General features: G+C 34.2%; 1 protein-coding gene across 1 annotated transcript in view; it reads left to right on the forward strand.

Annotated features, from left to right (window-relative positions):
• LOC150094041 (protein turtle-like) overlaps positions 1–20,480 on the forward strand; it is a 138,016-nt gene that overhangs the window by 66,425 nt on the left and 51,111 nt on the right. The window contains exons 5-6 of the mRNA XM_090412941.1: positions 9,424–9,717; positions 15,823–16,113. Coding sequence (XP_090269067.1) covers positions 9,424–9,717; positions 15,823–16,113 — 585 coding nt within the window. The remainder of the gene's footprint in view (positions 1–9,423; positions 9,718–15,822; positions 16,114–20,480) is intronic.

Below are 20,480 nucleotides of genomic sequence, written 5' to 3' on the forward strand. Positions count from 1 at the left end.
AATGAAAAACATTAGCGAGCGGACTAAATAAGAGAATAAATTTTATTCTCTTTTTTATTATTATATTATTATTTTATTTTATTATGATATCATATTTTATATTATTTATATAAATAATATAAAATATAATAAAAATTGCACAAATGTTTGTGATTGCTTCCAATGTGGGACAATAGTCTCAAACCAGAAGAAGAAATGCATCTTCCAACTAAAGGCAATCACAAACATTTACGTTCACGGCGGGATTTGAACTTGCAGTCCATTCAGTTTGGAAAGCGGATACGATGACCACTCGGCCAATTAGACCAACCAAAAGAATGACCATAGGTGGTAGATGAGAGACATCAGCCTGCTAATTGGGAGCGGCTTCGAATGCTGGGAGACGCTTCATGAGATTGTTTGGTCTCTAGAGGAGGATTGTTTATTTGGCTGTTATCCTACCCATGGTAACAATGAAGCCTGATGAGGAATTTTCAATTTAAAGTGAGATAACCAGTCTCATACGTAAGCAGAAAATCTTTATTCTCCAGAAATCTAGAATTTTTATCCGGCAAACAGTAAACCGGAGAGATTAACTAATTTTTCGTATCAATATATTTTTCATGTGGTTCCCACCTACGAAAGGTCATTAGTATACATACAGCGCATTTCTACCATGGGTAGGCTAATGATTTCTTTTCCATTTTTATCAGTTTTATATATTTTATTTAGTGTCCAGAAATCCTGCTCTAGAGACCAAACATCATGGAACCTTTTCAAGCCACTTCAGACCTCCAATAAGCGGGAGGTGGTTTCGTTAGTTTCATTGGGGCCAATAGCATACGACGATCAACTTTGTCTTCTCATTAGTCTGCTATAGCTGTCCATTAACGACAAGTCAGTTTGGCAAGGGAACCCCTGTCACCATCACTTAAGTACAGATTCCCTCACCTTCGTTGAAAAGCCTCGCTATCATTCCTTATAAAAAACGAACTCTCATGCACTAGAGAGGATTCCATCGTACACCATTCTAATCAAGATGAGTAGTCGCTACCGACTACGCTACAACAAAGATGCTGTAAGTTTTACTTTTAACTGAACATTCCATTGGATGTTTGAACTGAAGTGTACTGACAAAAAAGAACAAAAACGATCCATAATGCTAAATTCCCTTCGTCAACAATAATTTTGTAGTCATTATTTGAACGAAAATTTAAAATTTCGTAATAAGCCACCCGAAGCTTCTCATATCTGACATGATCATAGATAATATATAACATAGATATTATAGCGAGACTGAAAATTAGAGGGAATTTAAACACACACACACACAAAATAAAAAAAAAATACCGAATTCCTCTCAACCATTAATACATGCTCACAAACATATCATATCCTTTCAAATACGTTAAATCGCTCGCATTCAGTGGTAGTCTATGGGCGGGTGTATTCCATTCTGCACACTATACTGTATATATACATACATACATATATACACACACACACACACACACATATATATATGTGTGTGTGTATATGTGTGTGTGTGTATATATAGTTAGTTAAATGGTCATTTTCATTGGTTTCTCATTAGATATTTTGTTTTATTGCATTATCTATCTTTCCCACATGTTTCTGTATAATGTAATAATAGTTGCTGCTATTCCGTCAGAATTTTTTATGCTATAAATCGATAGCAAGAGCCAGGTTTCGTATTTTCCTGCTGAGATCAGTATGACTAGTTACGTGCAGTTAACATCTCGCAGAAAAGTGTGATTCAAGTTTAGAACAGAGAAGATTATTCCTCTCGTGATATAACTAAATCGGTGTCCTGTAATCAATCTACTTTGGTACGGCTTTGTCGAAAGTGAGGAAATCGGATCTGCTGAAAGAAAAAAGGGTACAGGAAGAAAGCCACTGTCTACATCATGCCAAGTTCGACTTCTAAAATGGCTCTACCTCAAAAATTGCCGTGCGTTGTCCGGAGAAATGAATGAAATGGGAAGAACAAACAGGAGTTGTGGCAAGATCTGTGACGAGAAGACTCATTCGACAGGGACTGATAAGGTGTCTAAAAGGAATCCCTTGGTAACAAAAAAAAATGAGATCGGCTGGGTTAAATTGGTGAAAAGAGCATTCCTGATGAGTAAAAATTAAACTGTAAGGCGCCGACTGCAGACAGACAGTTCGAAGATGATCAGAGAAAAAAAATTCAACCCTGATGGTTTGGTGTCAACAGTCAAATTCTCAGCCAGTTAGATGATTCGGGGCTGCATGTCGTATCATGGTGTTGGTCGCTTGCATTTCAAAGAGGTTCAGTGGATGCAGAAGTATAGCAGAAAATTTAGAATGGCTGTCTTCTATCAGAGACTGCCTTACTGTAACGACAAACTGCATCTTTCAGGGTCACTATTCCCCCTTGTCATAGGGCAAAAAAGTGTAAGTATTACTATTATAGTACTAAAATGTACCATACGATTTGAGTTTAGTACTTAAAAATGTTTTAGCTTTTGTTGGGTTAAAAAGTTGCTGAATAAACACTCGATTCAGGGACTACTACTGTGGCCAGGAAACAGCTCAGGTCTCAACCCCATTGAGAATTTGTGGTACCAAATGGAGACTAAAATACACAAGAAAAGCAGGACATCCTTCTGGATCTCCAAGCATTATGAGACCATGAATTGATTGCATCCATCAGGACATTGATTTTGTCAATGCTCACCCATGCCAAGCTGTAATAAAGGCAAGAAGAGGACCCACGAAGTACTAAACAGCAAAAAAGTGAATTTTTAGCTTTGAATGTCAGTAAAACTGTGTAGTTGAACTAAATTTTGATATTTGTTTTTTCAGTGAGAACATCACTCTCCACTCCATTTTGAAATATTTGCAAATTTCTGAAATTTGTTGTCATTTTCTAATTATGTCACATCTTGTACTAAAAAGAGCCAAATATTAATCAAAAATAAAAATGTTATATTACTATTACTTTCTTCACTATTTGTGGCAATTATTGTTTATTATCCATTTTCATATAGACATTCAAATTTAAATACCAAAACGCATGGTTACAGCAGATGATGTAGTTTCTATGAACGTGAGTTTATATATATGTAGGCATATCTTTATATATAGGTTTCCAAGCACATATATATATATAAAAGGTTAAATCTACACCCTGCTCGCGATAGGTACTGAAACAAAACCAGGAAAGCACTGCCATCTATTGTCTTCCTCTGATGGTTCGACAGTAAAAACGCCACCCAAAAAATCAAACAAGTTTATCAAGCATGAAATCATTAATATACTGAATTTTTGACTTGATAAGAATGCAGCAATAATGTTTTAATAGTATATGTGTAGATACGCTGTATACTAGCAAACAAACTTTGATGAAGAACTAACTTTGATGGTAGTTTTCCTACCATCAATGGCACTCCACACACATCTAAAAACTCACGTCCATTGCTTCTGTACAACCTATGTATTGAATCACTTGCTATCATAGCCCTCTTCAATTCGTTACTGTCGTATCTCGGTAGCAATCCAACAATTTGTCGCCACTTCAATCATTATTTCCAACAAGAACTACTATCTCTTTTACTTTACTATTTTTCTCTTTTTATATTACATCACATCTTACATCTTTAATTGTCTACCCTGGAAAGCTCGAAGTAGTGACTCCGTCAGCAAATGCAATTTTCATGATCGAATTGCCGTGGCATATTGTAACTTTTTTCTTATATTTTAATTGGCTCACGTTGATGTTATTACTATTACTCTTATCAACTTCAGTATACTTTCCTGTCTCTTCTTGCTATGATTGTTTCTGTTATTCTAAGTTTCATTAAATGTGTCTCCAGTTTTTCCAATTCTGTGGTTTTATTTCTAATAATTTCTTTCAGACTGGTTATTTCAGTTCTCAAATTATCCTCGGTTATATTATCAACATCATCACTGCAACGTTTCTGCTTATTGGAGCAAAGGTTGGCATCATTTTTAAGTATTAAAAACTAACACTATTTCTACAATTATACTACTAAATGCACTAATACAATAAATCCACTAAACCTACAGCAATATAAAAACGATACTCCAATTCATCTCATAAAGAAATAAATAAATAAAAAATTGACTATTTGCAGGAGCTTCGTAACAGCACGCTTACACTCAAGATAGCCTCGAACCAGAGCAATGTAAATTTCACAATACATTTCATAGACAGAGATACCAAGGCTCGACAATCATAAACCTTTCCCAACCCTTAATTAGAGAAAATATAGAATAGTAGTAAGAGATGCTGGGATTTTGGAAAGTATAAAAAATTATCTATTTCAAAATTCTATTTTTATTAATATGAAATAATAAAAAAGATGAGTTTCTTATTAGTTTAAAATATCACACGCAGCACAGATAGAGAATTAACTTAAAAATAAAATGAAGCATTTAAGGTTTTATAGCTGTTGAAACGCCACACATATATTCCTATTTGAAAGATAATTTCCTTAGTGATTGGCTGTTTACTGAACTTTCCTGAATTTCTTGGTGCTTGGGTTTAAAATTATCTGATGATCACTATTGACAATGTATCAGCTCTCTCTCTCTCTCTCTCTCTCTCTCTCGTCTTCTTCTTCTCCTTCTTGTTTTCAGGGCTTAAGAGTTCTGCTTTTACACCTTCTGCTTCGCGTAAATAATGAATAATAAGAAGAGTAGTAACATTAATAACAAAAAAACATTACGACTGCTCTACACAAGTTGTGATATCTATTGTTATTATTCGTTTCTAGATGTTAAATAAATCCCGGTTATTGTCTTTGCTATTATATTTGAAAATAAGATGTCTGCTGAGATGCTCCTAAAGCAAGATCGCCACAAATAAATTTCCTTCTCATTTCTCAAGATCAATGTCCCAAAGTCTTCTTACATGACTCGCTTCATTTGTGTATATGCGCATTTGCTTTATGCGCAAAAAATTAATTTTATGTATTTAATATCCGGTGAGTGGCGTGATGTTTACAACTAAAGTATATGGAAATGTCCCAAATGATCACGATTTTCAGTTAAGAAGAAAACAGTATTTTGTTTGCATATGATTGTCTTATTATGATATGGTTTCTAAGTCATTATTATCTTATATTTAGAAAGTTTTGTTAATATCCAAAGTAATATAAAAAAATAAAAAAACGAGTTTTCTGAACTGATTACTTCCCCCGCTCGACATGTAGTTTGCGCGCTATCAGCAATAACCATTATAGGGTTTCTTTTAGTTTCCTAAGGTGTAATCCTCTCTCAGATAAGAAGGTTATATTTGTCTCCATCTATCTCTTCATTCTTGTTAAGTTAGTTTGCTCGAGAATGTACACACCAGTGTCTGTGTTTTTACCTTTTTTTTTTGTCTCTTGTTCAAGCAAAGGCACCATCTGCGATTGGTTTTTCTAGGAGAAAAGAAGTCAATTTAAGCTAATGACCTTCTCCACAGAGTTCCATTATTGCGACTTAAGTGCCCAAAGATGTTTATCTTCTTAGCAAGAACACAAACGTATTAAAGCCTTCACCCTTTTCGCTGCCATGTTACCTGCGAGGTTATTATAAAAACTTGCATTAGCAGATTAACAACGTTGCGCTGACAAAAATCACTTTAGCCACGCGAATTTTACCAGTTCATTAAACATCAGATACTTGTAATCAAAATTAATAAAAAAATTATAACACCCATCTTGTAATTTCTGAAGGGCTTTCTGAATTTCAAAATCCTGTAGAAGCATCTGTTTAATATATCACTTCTGAGTAACCGGATTACTAATTTTTTTGCATTCGCATTTATCTAGCATTACAGATTTAATTTTAAGAAATTTTATAAATGGATGGTAATTAGTTTAATGAACAGAACAGAAATAACTTCTTATCATTATTCCTAAGATCCGGATTCTCAGCAAGTCCAGGATATCAGAAACCTTTTTTTTTACGGGTTTTTCAAGTGAGGAGGCATGAGCACAAATGGAAATGGTACGGTTTTGATTCCCAAGTATCGGGGTGTTGAGTCAAAAAAAAAAAAAAGGATAAAAATTATTAACTCTATTAACTCAATAGAGGCTCGTGATGCTATCTTCGGGAATGACTACTTCTTTTTGGATTCAATCGCACAACAACACCGTGATATTGCGATGTGTAGGTTCTTTAACTAGACGGTTTACGCAAAATAAGCCTGTCATAGAAAAGAATGATTACTCTCTTAGTGTTCATCTGAAACTTATTATTGTCCTCTTATACTAAGTGTACGCTTGTACTAAATTGGTAGCAGTGGTGGAAATTTTTTATTCCGAAACCGCATGGATAGTAAGATTATTCCCAGTAAACTAAAACTGAATAAAATTCTTTAGTTGAATTGAAAAAATGCATCTACCCTGGAAATGATCAATGAATGAATGAGTTATCTCATGCCAATCTCACGATTACTTTCAAAACACCAGTAAAATTTACACCTTTTGATTTTATGTGATTAGTTTTTTTCTGATGAAAATAATTTGATATTAAAGTTTTGATAAAACTATCTAATAAAAGTTATTAATCAATAACGACAAAATATAATATACGATTCATTAATGCAGGTGCAAGATGACCTGATGTAAATCAAATAATGTTTCTTCAAAATAAAAACCAATATTTAGATTTTAATTCTTTCATTCTGTTTAATTTTTCTCTGGCATATGTAACTTGCAGTTGCTTTATTAGCATGTGCTTCTCGTTTTCTTAAGACGGACTATTTTTTCGATTACATGATCTAAATCTGCAATCTGCATCGTTCCTTCCAATCAGCATTTCCTCAGCTTCTCTCTCTCTCTCTCTCTCTCTCTCTCTGTGCTTCTTACTAAGAGAAAGACAGACAGAGAGAAAACCCTGACTTTGGGATGCAATATGACCCGCATCTCTAATGGTTTTGTGTGCTGTCAAGTTCGCTATCTGAATCCTATACAGTTTACGTTGAAATCCTTTAGGAAAAGGTCCTCAAGCACCATATCACTCGTCGAAATGATTTTATTCTCCTGAATTTCTTCAGACTGTGTACAGTTTTGAAGATCTTCGAAAACTTCATTTTTCTATCATGTAACTTTTCTTCTTAATTTGGACATCAGTCCACTTAGAGATCTGTTCGAGTATGTTTGGCAAAAAACTTCGGAGAGAATTTCTTATCATAAATTTCTTTAGGCCATTCTTTTAGATTTTCGTCGTTTGTCAAATCCATATTATACATTTTTGCTATATACTTATCTTTAGAATGTCATTGATTTCATAAATTGAAATCAATGACCTTTCTATGAAAGCAACGATGTTTAGCAAGGAAAACATCGTTGCTTTCATAAGAATGTCATTGATTTCAATTTATGAAATCAATGACATTCTAAAGATATATATATATATACATGGTGTTCGGGATAAATTTGACAGTTTCGTAAGGAAAAAGAAAATCTTCTTTGTATCTATTAAATTTAATGAATTGACAAAAAAACATTACAGGCAGAGTTAATTTCAATACTATGAACAAGATTTACTCAAAATATCCACCATTAGCATCGATCACAGCTTCAATTCTGCTTCGGAACCTCGAACAAGCTGATGCTACAGTCTCCCTGGGAAGGGCCGCAAAAACTGTTTTAATTTTATCCATTAACTGGGCTTTTGTATTACTGGAAGTGCGATTGGTGTCTTTTTCAACTGCGCCCCATACAAAATAATCCATGGGGTTAAGGTCTGGGGAGTTTGGAGGCCAAACATTTGGACTGGTGAAGTCGTAGAAATTTTCAGACAACCATTTTTGACTTTTCCCAGAGGTGGGGCAAGGGGCCGAATCCTGCTGCCATACATACGGCCTACCATTGGCTACCCTTGTTATCCAGGGCTTGACTACAGTTAGCAACTCCACGAACAAAGCCCGAATTCCAATGCCAGGGTTCTTCAACACCTGTTTCTGCAGATTTGCGAGGAATTCTGCTGTACGAACGCAATCAGATCGTCTGCTAGGGATCTTTCTTCTTGCTACATCCTCGTAGTCACCATTGCAAGTCTCTAGTTCATGCCTGATTGTTTTTACTGTATTCAGGGAGCATTGGGCAGCAGTCGTAATATCCTTATTTTGATGGCGGGCACGAATCATCATGATACAAGTTATTCTTTTCCATGATTCAGGTGGGTTCCAGCTATCCATCCTTTCTGACATCTTGTATATGAATGAAGAAGGGTCCAAACTTTTAAATGAAGAGAAGTGTGTGTTAATACATGTAACTTACGGAAAAATATAATTAATTATAAATATGTCAAATTTATCCCGAACACCCTGTATATATATATATATATATATATATATATATATATATATATAGGAAGCTCGATACGATATTAATGTTATTACAAGATACTGGTATTTCGGATTGACGAATACAGAAGTCTCTTCAACGTTGCTAAGTGTAATAAAGTAATGCATTTTTGGTGGAGAAGATGGAATGAGGTTCACTGTACTAGAACAACTTTCCTCTAGGAAGTGGAGTAGACTTGGAATTTAGGTCCTTGGTGTGGATCGAGAAATGAAGTTCAGGGGACATATAGCAAAAGTTGTAAAGGTTACCTTGATAATTGCTGCTATAATAATGAGAAGAATCGCGAAGAGTGGATAAGAAGATGATAATTCCACTGTTTAAGGACACTAATCAGCCATATTTTGATTTCTACTAACAGATCTGGTCAGATGGATATATTGGCATAACGACGATAAGGAATCATTAGCGGGAGTGCAGAGCAAGTAAGTAAGCCCATCACAGAACTCTGGAAAGTTGAGTATGAGGATTGATTAAAGGAATGTGGTCTACAAAGCCAAATAGATAGGAGGAGAAGAGTTGGTATGATTAAGACGTACAAGTTGGTGAGAAGAACCTATCCGATAGATATCAGGGAATTATTGCGTAAGAAGATAGTTGATGGAAGAACGAAAAATCATCCCCGAAAACTCTGTAAAAGTCATCAGGAAGGAAGGGAAAAGGAGACAGATTCTTCCTGAGTCCATGGTCCCAAAATAATACTAATACAATGTATATTAAAATTTATTTTAATGTATATCCTAGTGACGTTGTAATTTCCTTAAATTACTTAGTTAAAAATACTAATACAAATACTAATAGCAAACAATCTTGAAAACACTTTCAAATATTTTGGTTTATATTTTCTTATTTTTTATGCATTTCAGTTGATTAAATGTATTTTATTTATTTATATACACATAAAGCAGTTTCAATTTAAATTGTAAAAAAAATGCGTGTTAATAAAGTAGTAAATTGCTTCTTATTAAGTCCATATTTAATACTGATTGTATAAAATACAAGAAAAATATCTAGTTTAAGTTAATTGAAATTCTTTCCAATGTCAAATGTGAATTTTATAATGTATTGTCTATTTCAGTAAAGCCACTTAATGTTAAATTAGAACCATACAAAAAGCCGTTATCAGCCAATCAGGAAATCGAAATTACGTGTACAGCGAGTGGTTCCCGTCCGGCTGCCACCGTCACGTGGTGGAAGGGCAGCAAAGAACTCAAATCAACCCGCGAGGACACGAGGAACTCCGATGTAACCAGAAGTGTTCTTCGTTTGACTCCTACCGTTGAGGACAACGGAATGCATTTTACGTGTCGTGCTCAGAATAGTTTAATTCCCAACAGTGCTTTAGAGGACGGCTGGAAGTTGGAAGTTCACTGTAAGTTCCAACTGAATTAAGTAAATACATAGGATTATACTCAATTTATTTTTATTATGAAGGTTCTATGTACTTAACGTTTGTGCATAAGTCTTAAAATAGTCGGAGCATTCATAATTTTTCCGATGTTTTAATTTCCTTATGGTGATTCTAAACAACATCCAATTTAACCTGATTCTTGATCACACTTCACACGCGGTTAATGGTTCTACAGGCAGCAGATCGCAAGCAAGTACTTTTGTTTGGAATCAATAATGTCGCAGATTCTTGAGTTGCCGCTACTATCTGGCATCATCATGGTTTGGTACTCCAAGAAATTGTAAATATTTGAGAGCATGTCTCCAACACCATGCGTTTTCTTCTTCTTCTTCTACCTTCCCACCTCTTTTACCTTGGGGGTGCCGAGGATTTTTCTACATTTAACCGCTACCGTATCGAGGATGAAGTGGTTAGCCCTCTGCTTCTCGGTGCATCCTACGTCTGTAGATGCTTCTACGGGTCTGTTTGTCTGTTCTGGGGGACGAAATATCCGTGTGAGGAAACCTCCTACCTCCTTATGAGACCGGCTAACTCACCTTTGGTCGAAAGAGACCAGATAAAAGTTCCTCATGTCATGGACGGTAATTGAACCCAGGTCTTTCCGACCAAAGGGTTTCGTCTATACTGATCGAGCCCATTTTATTATATTATTATTTTTAGGGAACTCACTCAAGAGTAGTTGATTATATAGAGAAACCTGTGGAGAATTCATGACTAAATTTGACACACGTGAACCACAGTAGTAGGTTTTTCATTACGTAAATATTTCGTCCTAGGTATCTTAGGACATAATCAGTACAGTAACGGCAATACTAGGAATAACACAAAGGAGAGGGCGCGTACATACAATGGAATCCAAATTGCGTAGGAGTTTTCCCACTGGGAAAAGACAAAACTCCTACACAGATCTGCATATAAATATGAACGCTTATATAAAGAAAGTGCTGAAGCCCTACTTCACAGACCAAATCTAAACCGCAATGATGTTCTTTCCATCACTAAAGTATGGGAAATTGTCATACAAAATTGTGTAAAAATAACTTAATTGTAATTTAATTTTAATTTAATTTAATTAATTCAATTTAATTTAATTTAAATTCAGACCGCAACGCGCCACTACACGCAATTGGACAAGAAAGACAACAGGAAACCATCTTGTTCTATAATAATTACCTAATAAAATTAACATTGCTACTCCACCAACTACTAGGTTTTGGGAAAACACACAGCTCTTAATGGGCATAATTATTGATAAACTGGCAATCCTTCTAACTCTGCATTTGTACCAGTACCAGTGTTTGCGGAATGCTTGATCTTACGACTAAGGTTTCCTTTAATGCCATCGTCTAGTATCATCCAAGTGCAAACCTATTGCTTGTAAGTCTATATACTGTATAATAATTTGTCCATGGGTTATATGTAAGAAACATGGCGATAGTTTATATGTAACATGGTTATATGTAAGAAAAATAGATAGGTGTGAATGAGTGAGATTAATTTTAATTTTATTGTGACGTCAAGGATTTCTAGTCTCAAATTATGCTTTTTATACGTAAAGAGCTCCAACAAGTGAAAATCCTCTGAAGTAAATGTACAGAACAACAGTAGCGCATAGACGAATATGAAGAACTGAAATGCAGTTGTTTTTCATACTGTCAAAACTTGAATATGCATATCGTTCAAAACAAATTTTGCCTGGAACTAATATGGAATAGCCTTTGTGAAACAACGAGTTCTTTGTTATCATCATTTATTTTTTAGAAGGTATAGAATTTGTTTACTGCTCGTTTTCAATGCGTTTCCTTAGTATGATGGCATTCAGACGGAGCTGATAAGTGCAAGTTGAAATGAAAAATTCATAACTGGAGGAAAGGTTGAAATTTAATCTATAAGAAATAAGGCGTACGAAGGTGACCCTAGAAATGTTATCGGATTTCTTCGTAAAGCTTTTAATGGTCTTCCGTATTTTATTGACAGCCCTGTAATTAGGAAGTTTATTCGTAGCGGTGAAATCGATTGTTAAAAAAAGGCTCAAGTTCATTTCCAGCCTACCTCTAGTGGCTGGCTCACCAAGGGACTAACTTTATTAACACAAATGACTCTTGTCTTGAAGACTGAATTTGATACCGTGCACTTACTCTTGGGCATCTGCAAGTGACAGTTTTTGAAAGCTAACTTAACTCCTTTACATATAGTTACTTGATAAAGGTTATAGAATTTTGCTAATATAATAATAAAACCTAGGTAGAAATTCGGTTAAGTTTTTTTTTTTATTTCCACTTCTTCATTATATTTTATTTTTAAATACGTGGAAAACATCGGATAAAAAGTCGATTTTCATTTATTATCTTATATCGGCAACAGTTTGAATGCATAATCACGTCACAAGCGTTGGTATCATTCATTACCCCAATATCAGGTGTGAACAACTGAAAATATATTCTTTATTATGTGTTCAATATTTCCATACTTGATATGAGATTTTATTATCTTTTCGATAAGGTACACTCTGCAGACACATCATTAGGAACATTCCCAGATTAGATATTATTGATTGCATCGTGAAACTCTTTTTGGCAAATTGTTCGCACTGAAGTAACCGCATGGCAAAGCTTGCACTGGCAAATTGTTATTACTGCCTATAAAACGTTGTACACAAATATCGGGCAATAATTTATGATGCGTTTTCAAATTAAACACAGATTTCACCAACTCTATTGGATAACAGTAGAAGCAACTAAAACTACAAGGCTATTTATTATATCTGTTAGCTGTATGTGTTCTCTATTGTCCCTGCCTACTTTATGGGAGAAAAATAAGAAACTTGTCACCCACCATATGATGAGTATCTTTAGTGACAAGCCCGAAAACGTTTCCTCTCAATCTTGACAGGAATCGAACCCATTATCAATGAGTCTGCATGATACAGAATTCGTTGGTTATGTTAGTTAAGAATTACAGCCATAGTACGGCCTAATGTTATAAAGACAATATACAGAAACTTTAATTTGTTTTACAGAAAATAAAAGAATTGAGTGTGTGTTATCCAGCTGATTTGTCTTTCTGGAAGAGAAATTCAGATTAAATTGAGGAGCACTTGCATCCATATCATGAGACCGGCTAATTTATCTTCATTTGAAAAGCTCTTATGATGGTTATTTGCGTCTAAGACGGGTTCAAACTCAGGTCCTTCCAATTTGGCTTCTTATTTGAAGGACAAATATCGTGAAGTTGGGCTACAGATCACAGCCCTCTAGGCAGTTCGAATGTACTAGACATTGTAATAATCAGAAACTTCAGATATCAACAGAGACGATCTATGTGTAATCTTCAGAGCATTACTCCCTCCTCATCCTGCTCAAACTAGGCCAGGAGGATATGGAAAAGCCAAAATCACAAATGAGTATGCTTTTTTAGCTTTGTTGATTTAAAATGCTTTTGTAATCATTTAGAAATGATCCAAAGGATCAGGGTTGCTAAAAATGCAAAGAAGATTAGCTAGTGTTCCTAATAAAGTGGCCACTGAATACATCAACTCCTTTACTAGGCAACTGTTGAATTTAATAAAAGGATCAGATAGTATATTAAAATCAATTAATTCGTTTTGAGTGTGCCAAGTACATTAAGAACATGTAAATTAAAATGATTTAACTGGACTCTATTAAATGGGAAGTACTAATAATATCAGTCATCCATTTGCCCGTGTTGCTGTTGCAGTAAACAACCTTCGCTCCATTTACAGAATTCTTTTGCTTTTGTCACAGCATCGATGATGATCGCCGTATGGAAGAAACATTTTCTTGTGATCGTTCCTCCTCCTTTTCCTTTCTAAAAATACAGTTTAACTGAAAGTCATCAGTGAAGAAAAGAAACAATGATATTTTCACAGCTACTTCCTTTGATAACTCTTTTTGACGATTCAAGAAACTATGAATGCGTCTCCAAGTAGTCCATCAAATGCACTGGTTCACATACTAAAAACAGCAACAATAAAATAGCCAAACACGAACAAGTGCCTTGAGCATCTTCATGAAAAGACACGCTTGTGCATCTGCCGTGTCCATTATCACTTTGAGTCGAATAGTGTCGATCAGTACTTGTAAGAGAGCATTCCTGTAGACACAGATGGCACCAGCGTTGTTTTTCTCCTTTTTTTTTTTCAGAAAAAGCATCAGACAAAAACATCAACAGGTTGTTTGTCTGTAGGACTACTAAAGAAAAATTCTCGCACACTTGAAGACGAAAGGAATCTGTGCTCATCAGGCTCTAAAAGAACGTAGATTGTGATTGAATGGGTCCTCAAATGTGCTATCTGGTAATAAAGTTTTGGTGATAAAACATGTTTGAAAAGTGCATTGTTTCCGAGATGTTTTTCTTTAATAAAACAAGAAAACAGATTTCTATTACTACCAGGATGTAAACCAAATTGTTTTCAAGCCTACGATCATTCTTTCATAGACAAATAGCGTTTGGTGCGATAGTGGTAATGTTCTGTCAGATTTAGAAATATATTGATTATTTATTCCGTTTAGCAACACAGTCTCAATTTATTGTAATTTGAAACGGAAAAGCACTCAGACAAAAACGATGAGTAAAATTTTTAGATGCTTAGTAGTTGAATGGAGGGATTTTTTCAGATTCTTTCAGTTCGAAGTAAAGTTATTTAACATTTAATTTGGTTAAAAATTATGGCTGAAGAAAAACTCAGGCTATGAGGCCAGATATTTTATGTCTGAAAGACCCGAATTAAATTCATGTTTGAAGTAAAAAAAAAAAAAAGCATGTTTGAGGTGTTTCTAGTAGGAAAAAAATCAAAGTTGCCGTTTTCTTCCAAAAATTTCTATAATTTAACTGATTAGACGAGAAAAATGGTATTTATCATGTCTCCTAAATGAAGAAAGATTTAAAAAAGATGGATTTGAAATGAGAAGAAAAGTTTTGATAACCATGCTATAACGTACTGCTTCGAACAGCCGATGGTAAAAATATAAGTATTATTATTAAACTGAAAGTCTTCAAAATTCATTCGACTTCTCCGGTACTGTTTTTGGATTCAATGATTCTTTTCATTCCAGTTGACAAACGTCACCGATCTGCAAAGTCCAGGAAAGAGTTCAGGAATTTAAAAAAAAAAAAAAAACTTTCACGCGAAACATATGGTTTGTATGCTATGTATTGTTAGTCGGCAAGCACTAACTATGGCAGTGTCATCACATCAGGTTGGTTTAAAGATATTGAAAATTTCCTATTCCCATATGTTTTGCAGCTGGTTGATAGTATACGAAACTGTAGCTCCGTTCAGTTGAGATTTCAGGCAAGGTGTTCACGTATCATGAACATCATGATCAGGAAAATTTGAAGAGAAAATGAACAATGTATCGCTACATTCGAAAACAATATATTATTCGATGTTCCAGCAATAAAATATGGAATTACAGAAAATATTTTAATTACAGAGAAATTTGTTTCCTCTCTCTTATTTGTATGACGAGGACCAGAAAAAAGTTGAAACTGGTCTGTCTAATATATTCCTTAAATTTCAATATTTTATAGGGAATTATAAAAAAAAAAACTTTTAGTTAATTATAACCATATTACAATACCAAATGAATTCTAGTTTTCGTTCTTTGTATATTCGTGAGAGATTCAAATCGAGTTGAAATTTATCTGGTAACTTCTTTAAATTAAAAAAAAAATCAGTAGAAAAGTTATTGAATTAACTTTTTTAAATTAAAAATTAACTGTTTTGTTAATTTTATTAACTGTTTTGAAGACAGTTAGGCCGCCAGTCTCCAAAATTTTAGCCTTCACTGATATTAAGTTAATCCTGTGTTAAGTATTTTAACTCAAAAATATTAAATTGGGAAGAATTGAACTCGCATTGTACTCTTATGCAGTTTATATCTTTGTATTCATATTTTGCTATGTTTGGCATTTATCTTATTTTCTAAGTTTGATTTACCACATTTACGTTACATTACATTACATTACTATTGTTTTGCACATTCTGTGTTAATTTAGAAGAAAAATAACAAATGATTTTTCCTTTATTTTTTTTTTAATTAGACCCGCCTCAGGTAACTCTCCAACTTGGCAGCACCTTCAAGAAAGGAGAAATCCAAGAAGGAAACGATGTTTATTTTGAATGCAACATCGTGGCCAACCCATGGGTGTCTGAGATCACGTGGTACTTCAACGACCAGGAGCTTCGAACGAACACGTCTTCCGGGATTGTCATCAGCAATCAATCTCTGGTGCTACAAAAGGTTCGCAGGACAAGCAGAGGAAATTATAAATGCGCCGCCACAAATAGTGAAGGACAAGGAAGAAGTTCCGAAATCTACCTTAGAATAAGATGTACATATACCCTCGATATCCTCTAAAAGGCAATTAGGAGTACATTACGTTTCTAGGTCATTAACGTGTTTCGTCTCTAGCTAGACTATTCAGTATGAATTGGGTAATAGTAGACCTATCATTTCACCTTACGTCTGTACAGAAGTATCGATCATTTTAGTTGCAAGTTGTCCATTAGTCATTTCTCTGTTTCCAGCTGTTTCATTAAGATTCTGTTCAGTCATTTAGATATATTTTCCTCTTTTATAGCGGATAACCACTCGTTCATCAGGATCTAATTATACTTGAGGATTGTAACGGCTGATTTAGGAGCTATTCCAAAGAGAAAAAATCCTCATTTTTAAGAAAATTCTCATTCAAAAGAAAAAAAAAATTCGCATTTTAAAAAGGAATTTTACTTATGCGAGTGAAAGCAAAGGAATGTATTTTTTTCACCTTGAGATTAGTTTCGTAAAAGGCAGGAGTTCGTTGGTTATTTGAAAGATTCGGTAGGAAAATACATGTTTCATTTTTAAAACAGCGTTGGTAAACAACAGAGAAATGCGGTATACTATCATAAGATGAACAAATCATACAAAATTTATATTCAGTGGAATAATTAAACAAAAATAGATTGCAGAAAAAATAAGTCCTCATGTAAGCCGCATGAGTACCTTCAAAATGCGGTTATTTATTTAATGAGTTTCTACGCAGGTAGAAGAGATCAAACACTTTTTGGATCATATGACACTTCTTTCATCTTCTCTAATGACACTCTTTTCTGCTTTCTTGTCTTCATCCTTTAATGTAAAAGACGCGCTGCTTAAGTGTTACTTCATTTCTGGAAAGAAATATAGAATAGAATGCAAAAGTGCACACGGAAAATTCAGATGAATACGAAGGGAGAAGTAAACGGAAACATCAGTTCGAGAAGGAATAATGATCTTTAAGCAGAATTCCTGTTCTCTCATGATAACAATCAACAGGAGCAAAATTAAAGCTGCTACCTAAGGCTGCAATTTCTTAGGAGTGTCACAGTTTATTGATGAAAGCTGGACAGTGATTTCGAAATTAAAATACAGTACTAATATTCTGTAATGGGATCCCAGGCTTTAAAAAGAAAATGAAACGTAATATTGATTTAATGTGCTGTCACTAGGAGTTCAAGAAATGACCGAATTATTTACTCTATTTTTATTTATTTATTTTTAATAAGTATCAAAGAAACCTCACTCATGACATTTGCAGTGGTAAACTTTCCAAGTAGGTTGTGATATCCCTGAGAATTTCCGTACTATTTTTTTAGAGAGAGAGAGAGAGAGTAAATATTTTCGAATGTGCTATTATTTATTTACGTTTAATTCAGTAAATATTCGTGTCTTTCTTTTAACTTCACAAGCTTAGTTTAGAAACAAAAACACAAGCACTTAAATCAAAATCAAATCAAATTATCGTAATATCTTATTTAATTTCGATAGTTTGTAAAACCGAATGGTTGGTCCATTGTACATTGCAGTTCTTTAATTGTAATAATTCTCCAGCACAACTCGTTTGAGTCATTCGAAAATTCTCTGAATATCGTGAAAAGGAAGCATGCAAGTAAAGCTTGGCGAATATTTCAATGATAAAAACTTTTAGTTCGCTAAGTGATATTAAAATTAAAAAGAACATCTAATGAGGAGATGTATGATTGCCATTAATGAGGATACCGAGATGACAGACTATTGAACATGAATGATAAATGTACCGAAGTAATTCCAGCAGAGGTATGGAAGCGAGCTGAATGGAAATGCATTGATCCAACAAGAAAAATAATCTTTTGCAGCCTTTTTCTCGATAATTAATAAACTAAGTGAATAGAACGAAGGTTTCTAATGAATTCACTGTGAGATAAATTCGAAAAAAAAAAGCAGACAGGAGAAGAAGATGTAACAAATCGAATAGAAAGAAATGCGTGGTTTATTGTTTGCAGACAAGCGATAACAGATGGCATAACTGAAGTGGTTCAATATCGAGTGTTTATAGGCGAGTGGCAGTGCAATACCTACCGCTCCCAACATGCCCTTTCTTTCCTTTAGCTATTTTTGTATATTGAAGTCTGAACTTCATTGTCAATGAGCACAACCACCTTCGTAGTGTAGTTAGAAACGACGGTATCTATTTGTTGGGAAATATAGGTTCGAGTCCCGCCTTATTTACGGGGTATGTGAAAGGTGAGTTAGTCGATTTTTTACTGAGTTGGTGGATCGGTTCATGCCAATGGTGGCGTCAGTAATAACTACTTAGTCCAGATGTACAACAGGATCACTTGAGGATTGAGTATTACAGCCTAATTAGGTCCCTTCCTTTCATGAATCTGTTTAAGGTCTTTCTTTATATGGTGTAGCTTATACATTCTTTTCCAACAGGGATTTCTGTCTTCCAGAAATTGAGAAAGGTTGTATTTACTGGAATTCTTGGTTCATAAAATACAAGTGAAACGAAGTGGAATGATAGCATAAAAGAAAATTGAAACAATAAGTCCTAAAGAAGTTCAAATATGCAAATAGGAGAAAACAGAATGCCATTTCATAAGATAATTCGACCGAATAATTTATATTAGGGATCTGAAACACAAATAATGTGTCAATTGGTGACGAGGCAACCCTCTAATGATGAATACCGATAGAAACAGAAGTCTATTTTCAAGAGAAGTGGTCGAAAATGAGCTCTCAGAGCGTAGTCACAGTAGACCTTATATCCGCACTTGAAATTAAACCCATTAGTGTCAAAGCGAAAGGCATTCAGCTATTCCAGGCATGATTTATGAGTATTTGATTGTATGCAAAATGTTGCATTTGGCGAGAATTCCCTTCAGTGTATTATTGTCTTCATCGTCTTGAGATCTTGAATAGGTTCGTAATTATTATGTTGCACAATATGTTCGCAGAAGTCTGAAAATTAAATCATCAATCGCTGTGTGTCGCTGTTAGCTAAGTGATTTATTCTCAGCTTCTTTGTATTAGGTGGTAATTCGAAATTTGATCTACTAATCACGCAGTTCCCTTGTATATGTCCATTAATCTCCACGTATAATTCGCGTTTAGTCTACACTTGCTTTACGGAATAAAATGTATTACATGAAGCTTGCAACCAAGTCCGTTTCTGGGAATTGAATTCAATAATGTAATCTGCTAATGGTAGTTGTTAAGATATTCCGAAATGGTAGCTTGATAGACAATAACATAATTGTGATACTGTTCCGCCTGATTAATTTCAACATCATAAATTACTTTTAAACTCATACTCCCCATTATAGTAAATGTAATGGATTTAACTATAATTTTGAAGCTTTTGCGTGTGCATGGCTTTATTGTTAAAAAACGTGGGACGGTATGGCAATTAAGTCATTGTTGAATAGAAAAGTATTTTTACATTTAGAGTAACTACAGGAACAGTAGTTTATTTAATGTAAACAGTTAATGAAAAGGTCTCTTTTTTTTTTCAAATTGTCTATTAACCCTTTCGGATGATAGTATTAATTTAATTTAACTAATGCAGTATTAATTTACTTATTAATTTTCATCTCGCTATGAAATGGTGGAGTTTAGTTAGAATGAAATCGTACAATTTATATCTTAAATACAAATAAAATAGAGCTATTAAAAATTGCTATTTGCTTAGTCCTAAGTCACCAACTCTCAAGACAATTAAATGCTTTTTTTTTGAAATTAGAGATAAAGGGCACTTGTGATAATTGACAAAAAATACGAATATTTTATTAAATAAGCAAAGTGGATATTAGATCCAGCGTTATTTCAAAGCTCAATGTAGAAACTATGAAAATTTCGTACGTACGTTGACCAGAAAGCCGGGGAGTGTATTCCCGTAAACTCTCTGCCCAACTTATTGATTAGATCCAGCTTTGAAATAATGATGGATCTAATATCCACTTTCGTTATATAATTTTGCATCGCCGAAACGAAGCCTTTTGGCTATTTATTTAGATAATATTCTATATTATATTTTAACATAAAATATAGTGGATATTCACGAAATGAAAGGATGATAACCTTTTCGGGGCGTTTGGGTGTCTCATATAAGATTCGTCAAAAAATCTCTTTAGCATATAATAGTGTCATGTAGCCAGGAATGGACTCCTTCATTCCATATCATATGGCAATAAACAGTTGAATACTGTAAACGATGAAGAAAGTGAAGAATTAAATTTATATCTGTTGCAACATGGAAAAGCAAGAAATAGAATATAATCCAATAAAGTATTAAATTAGGCCGTTTATTTCATAAATTAATAATTTATTGGATTATGTTTTCATTCTCGTGTTTCCATGATTTTCAATTTATACTCTTTTTTAGTGCCACCATATTCCGTAATAAAAAAAGCCTTT

This window comes from Typopeltis vanoorti, chromosome 23 (genome assembly GCF_054136105.1).
Source record: "Typopeltis vanoorti isolate ZY-2024b chromosome 23, IOZ_Tvanoo_1.0, whole genome shotgun sequence".
In the NCBI taxonomy this organism is placed as follows: Eukaryota; Metazoa; Arthropoda; class Arachnida; order Uropygi; family Thelyphonidae; genus Typopeltis; species Typopeltis vanoorti.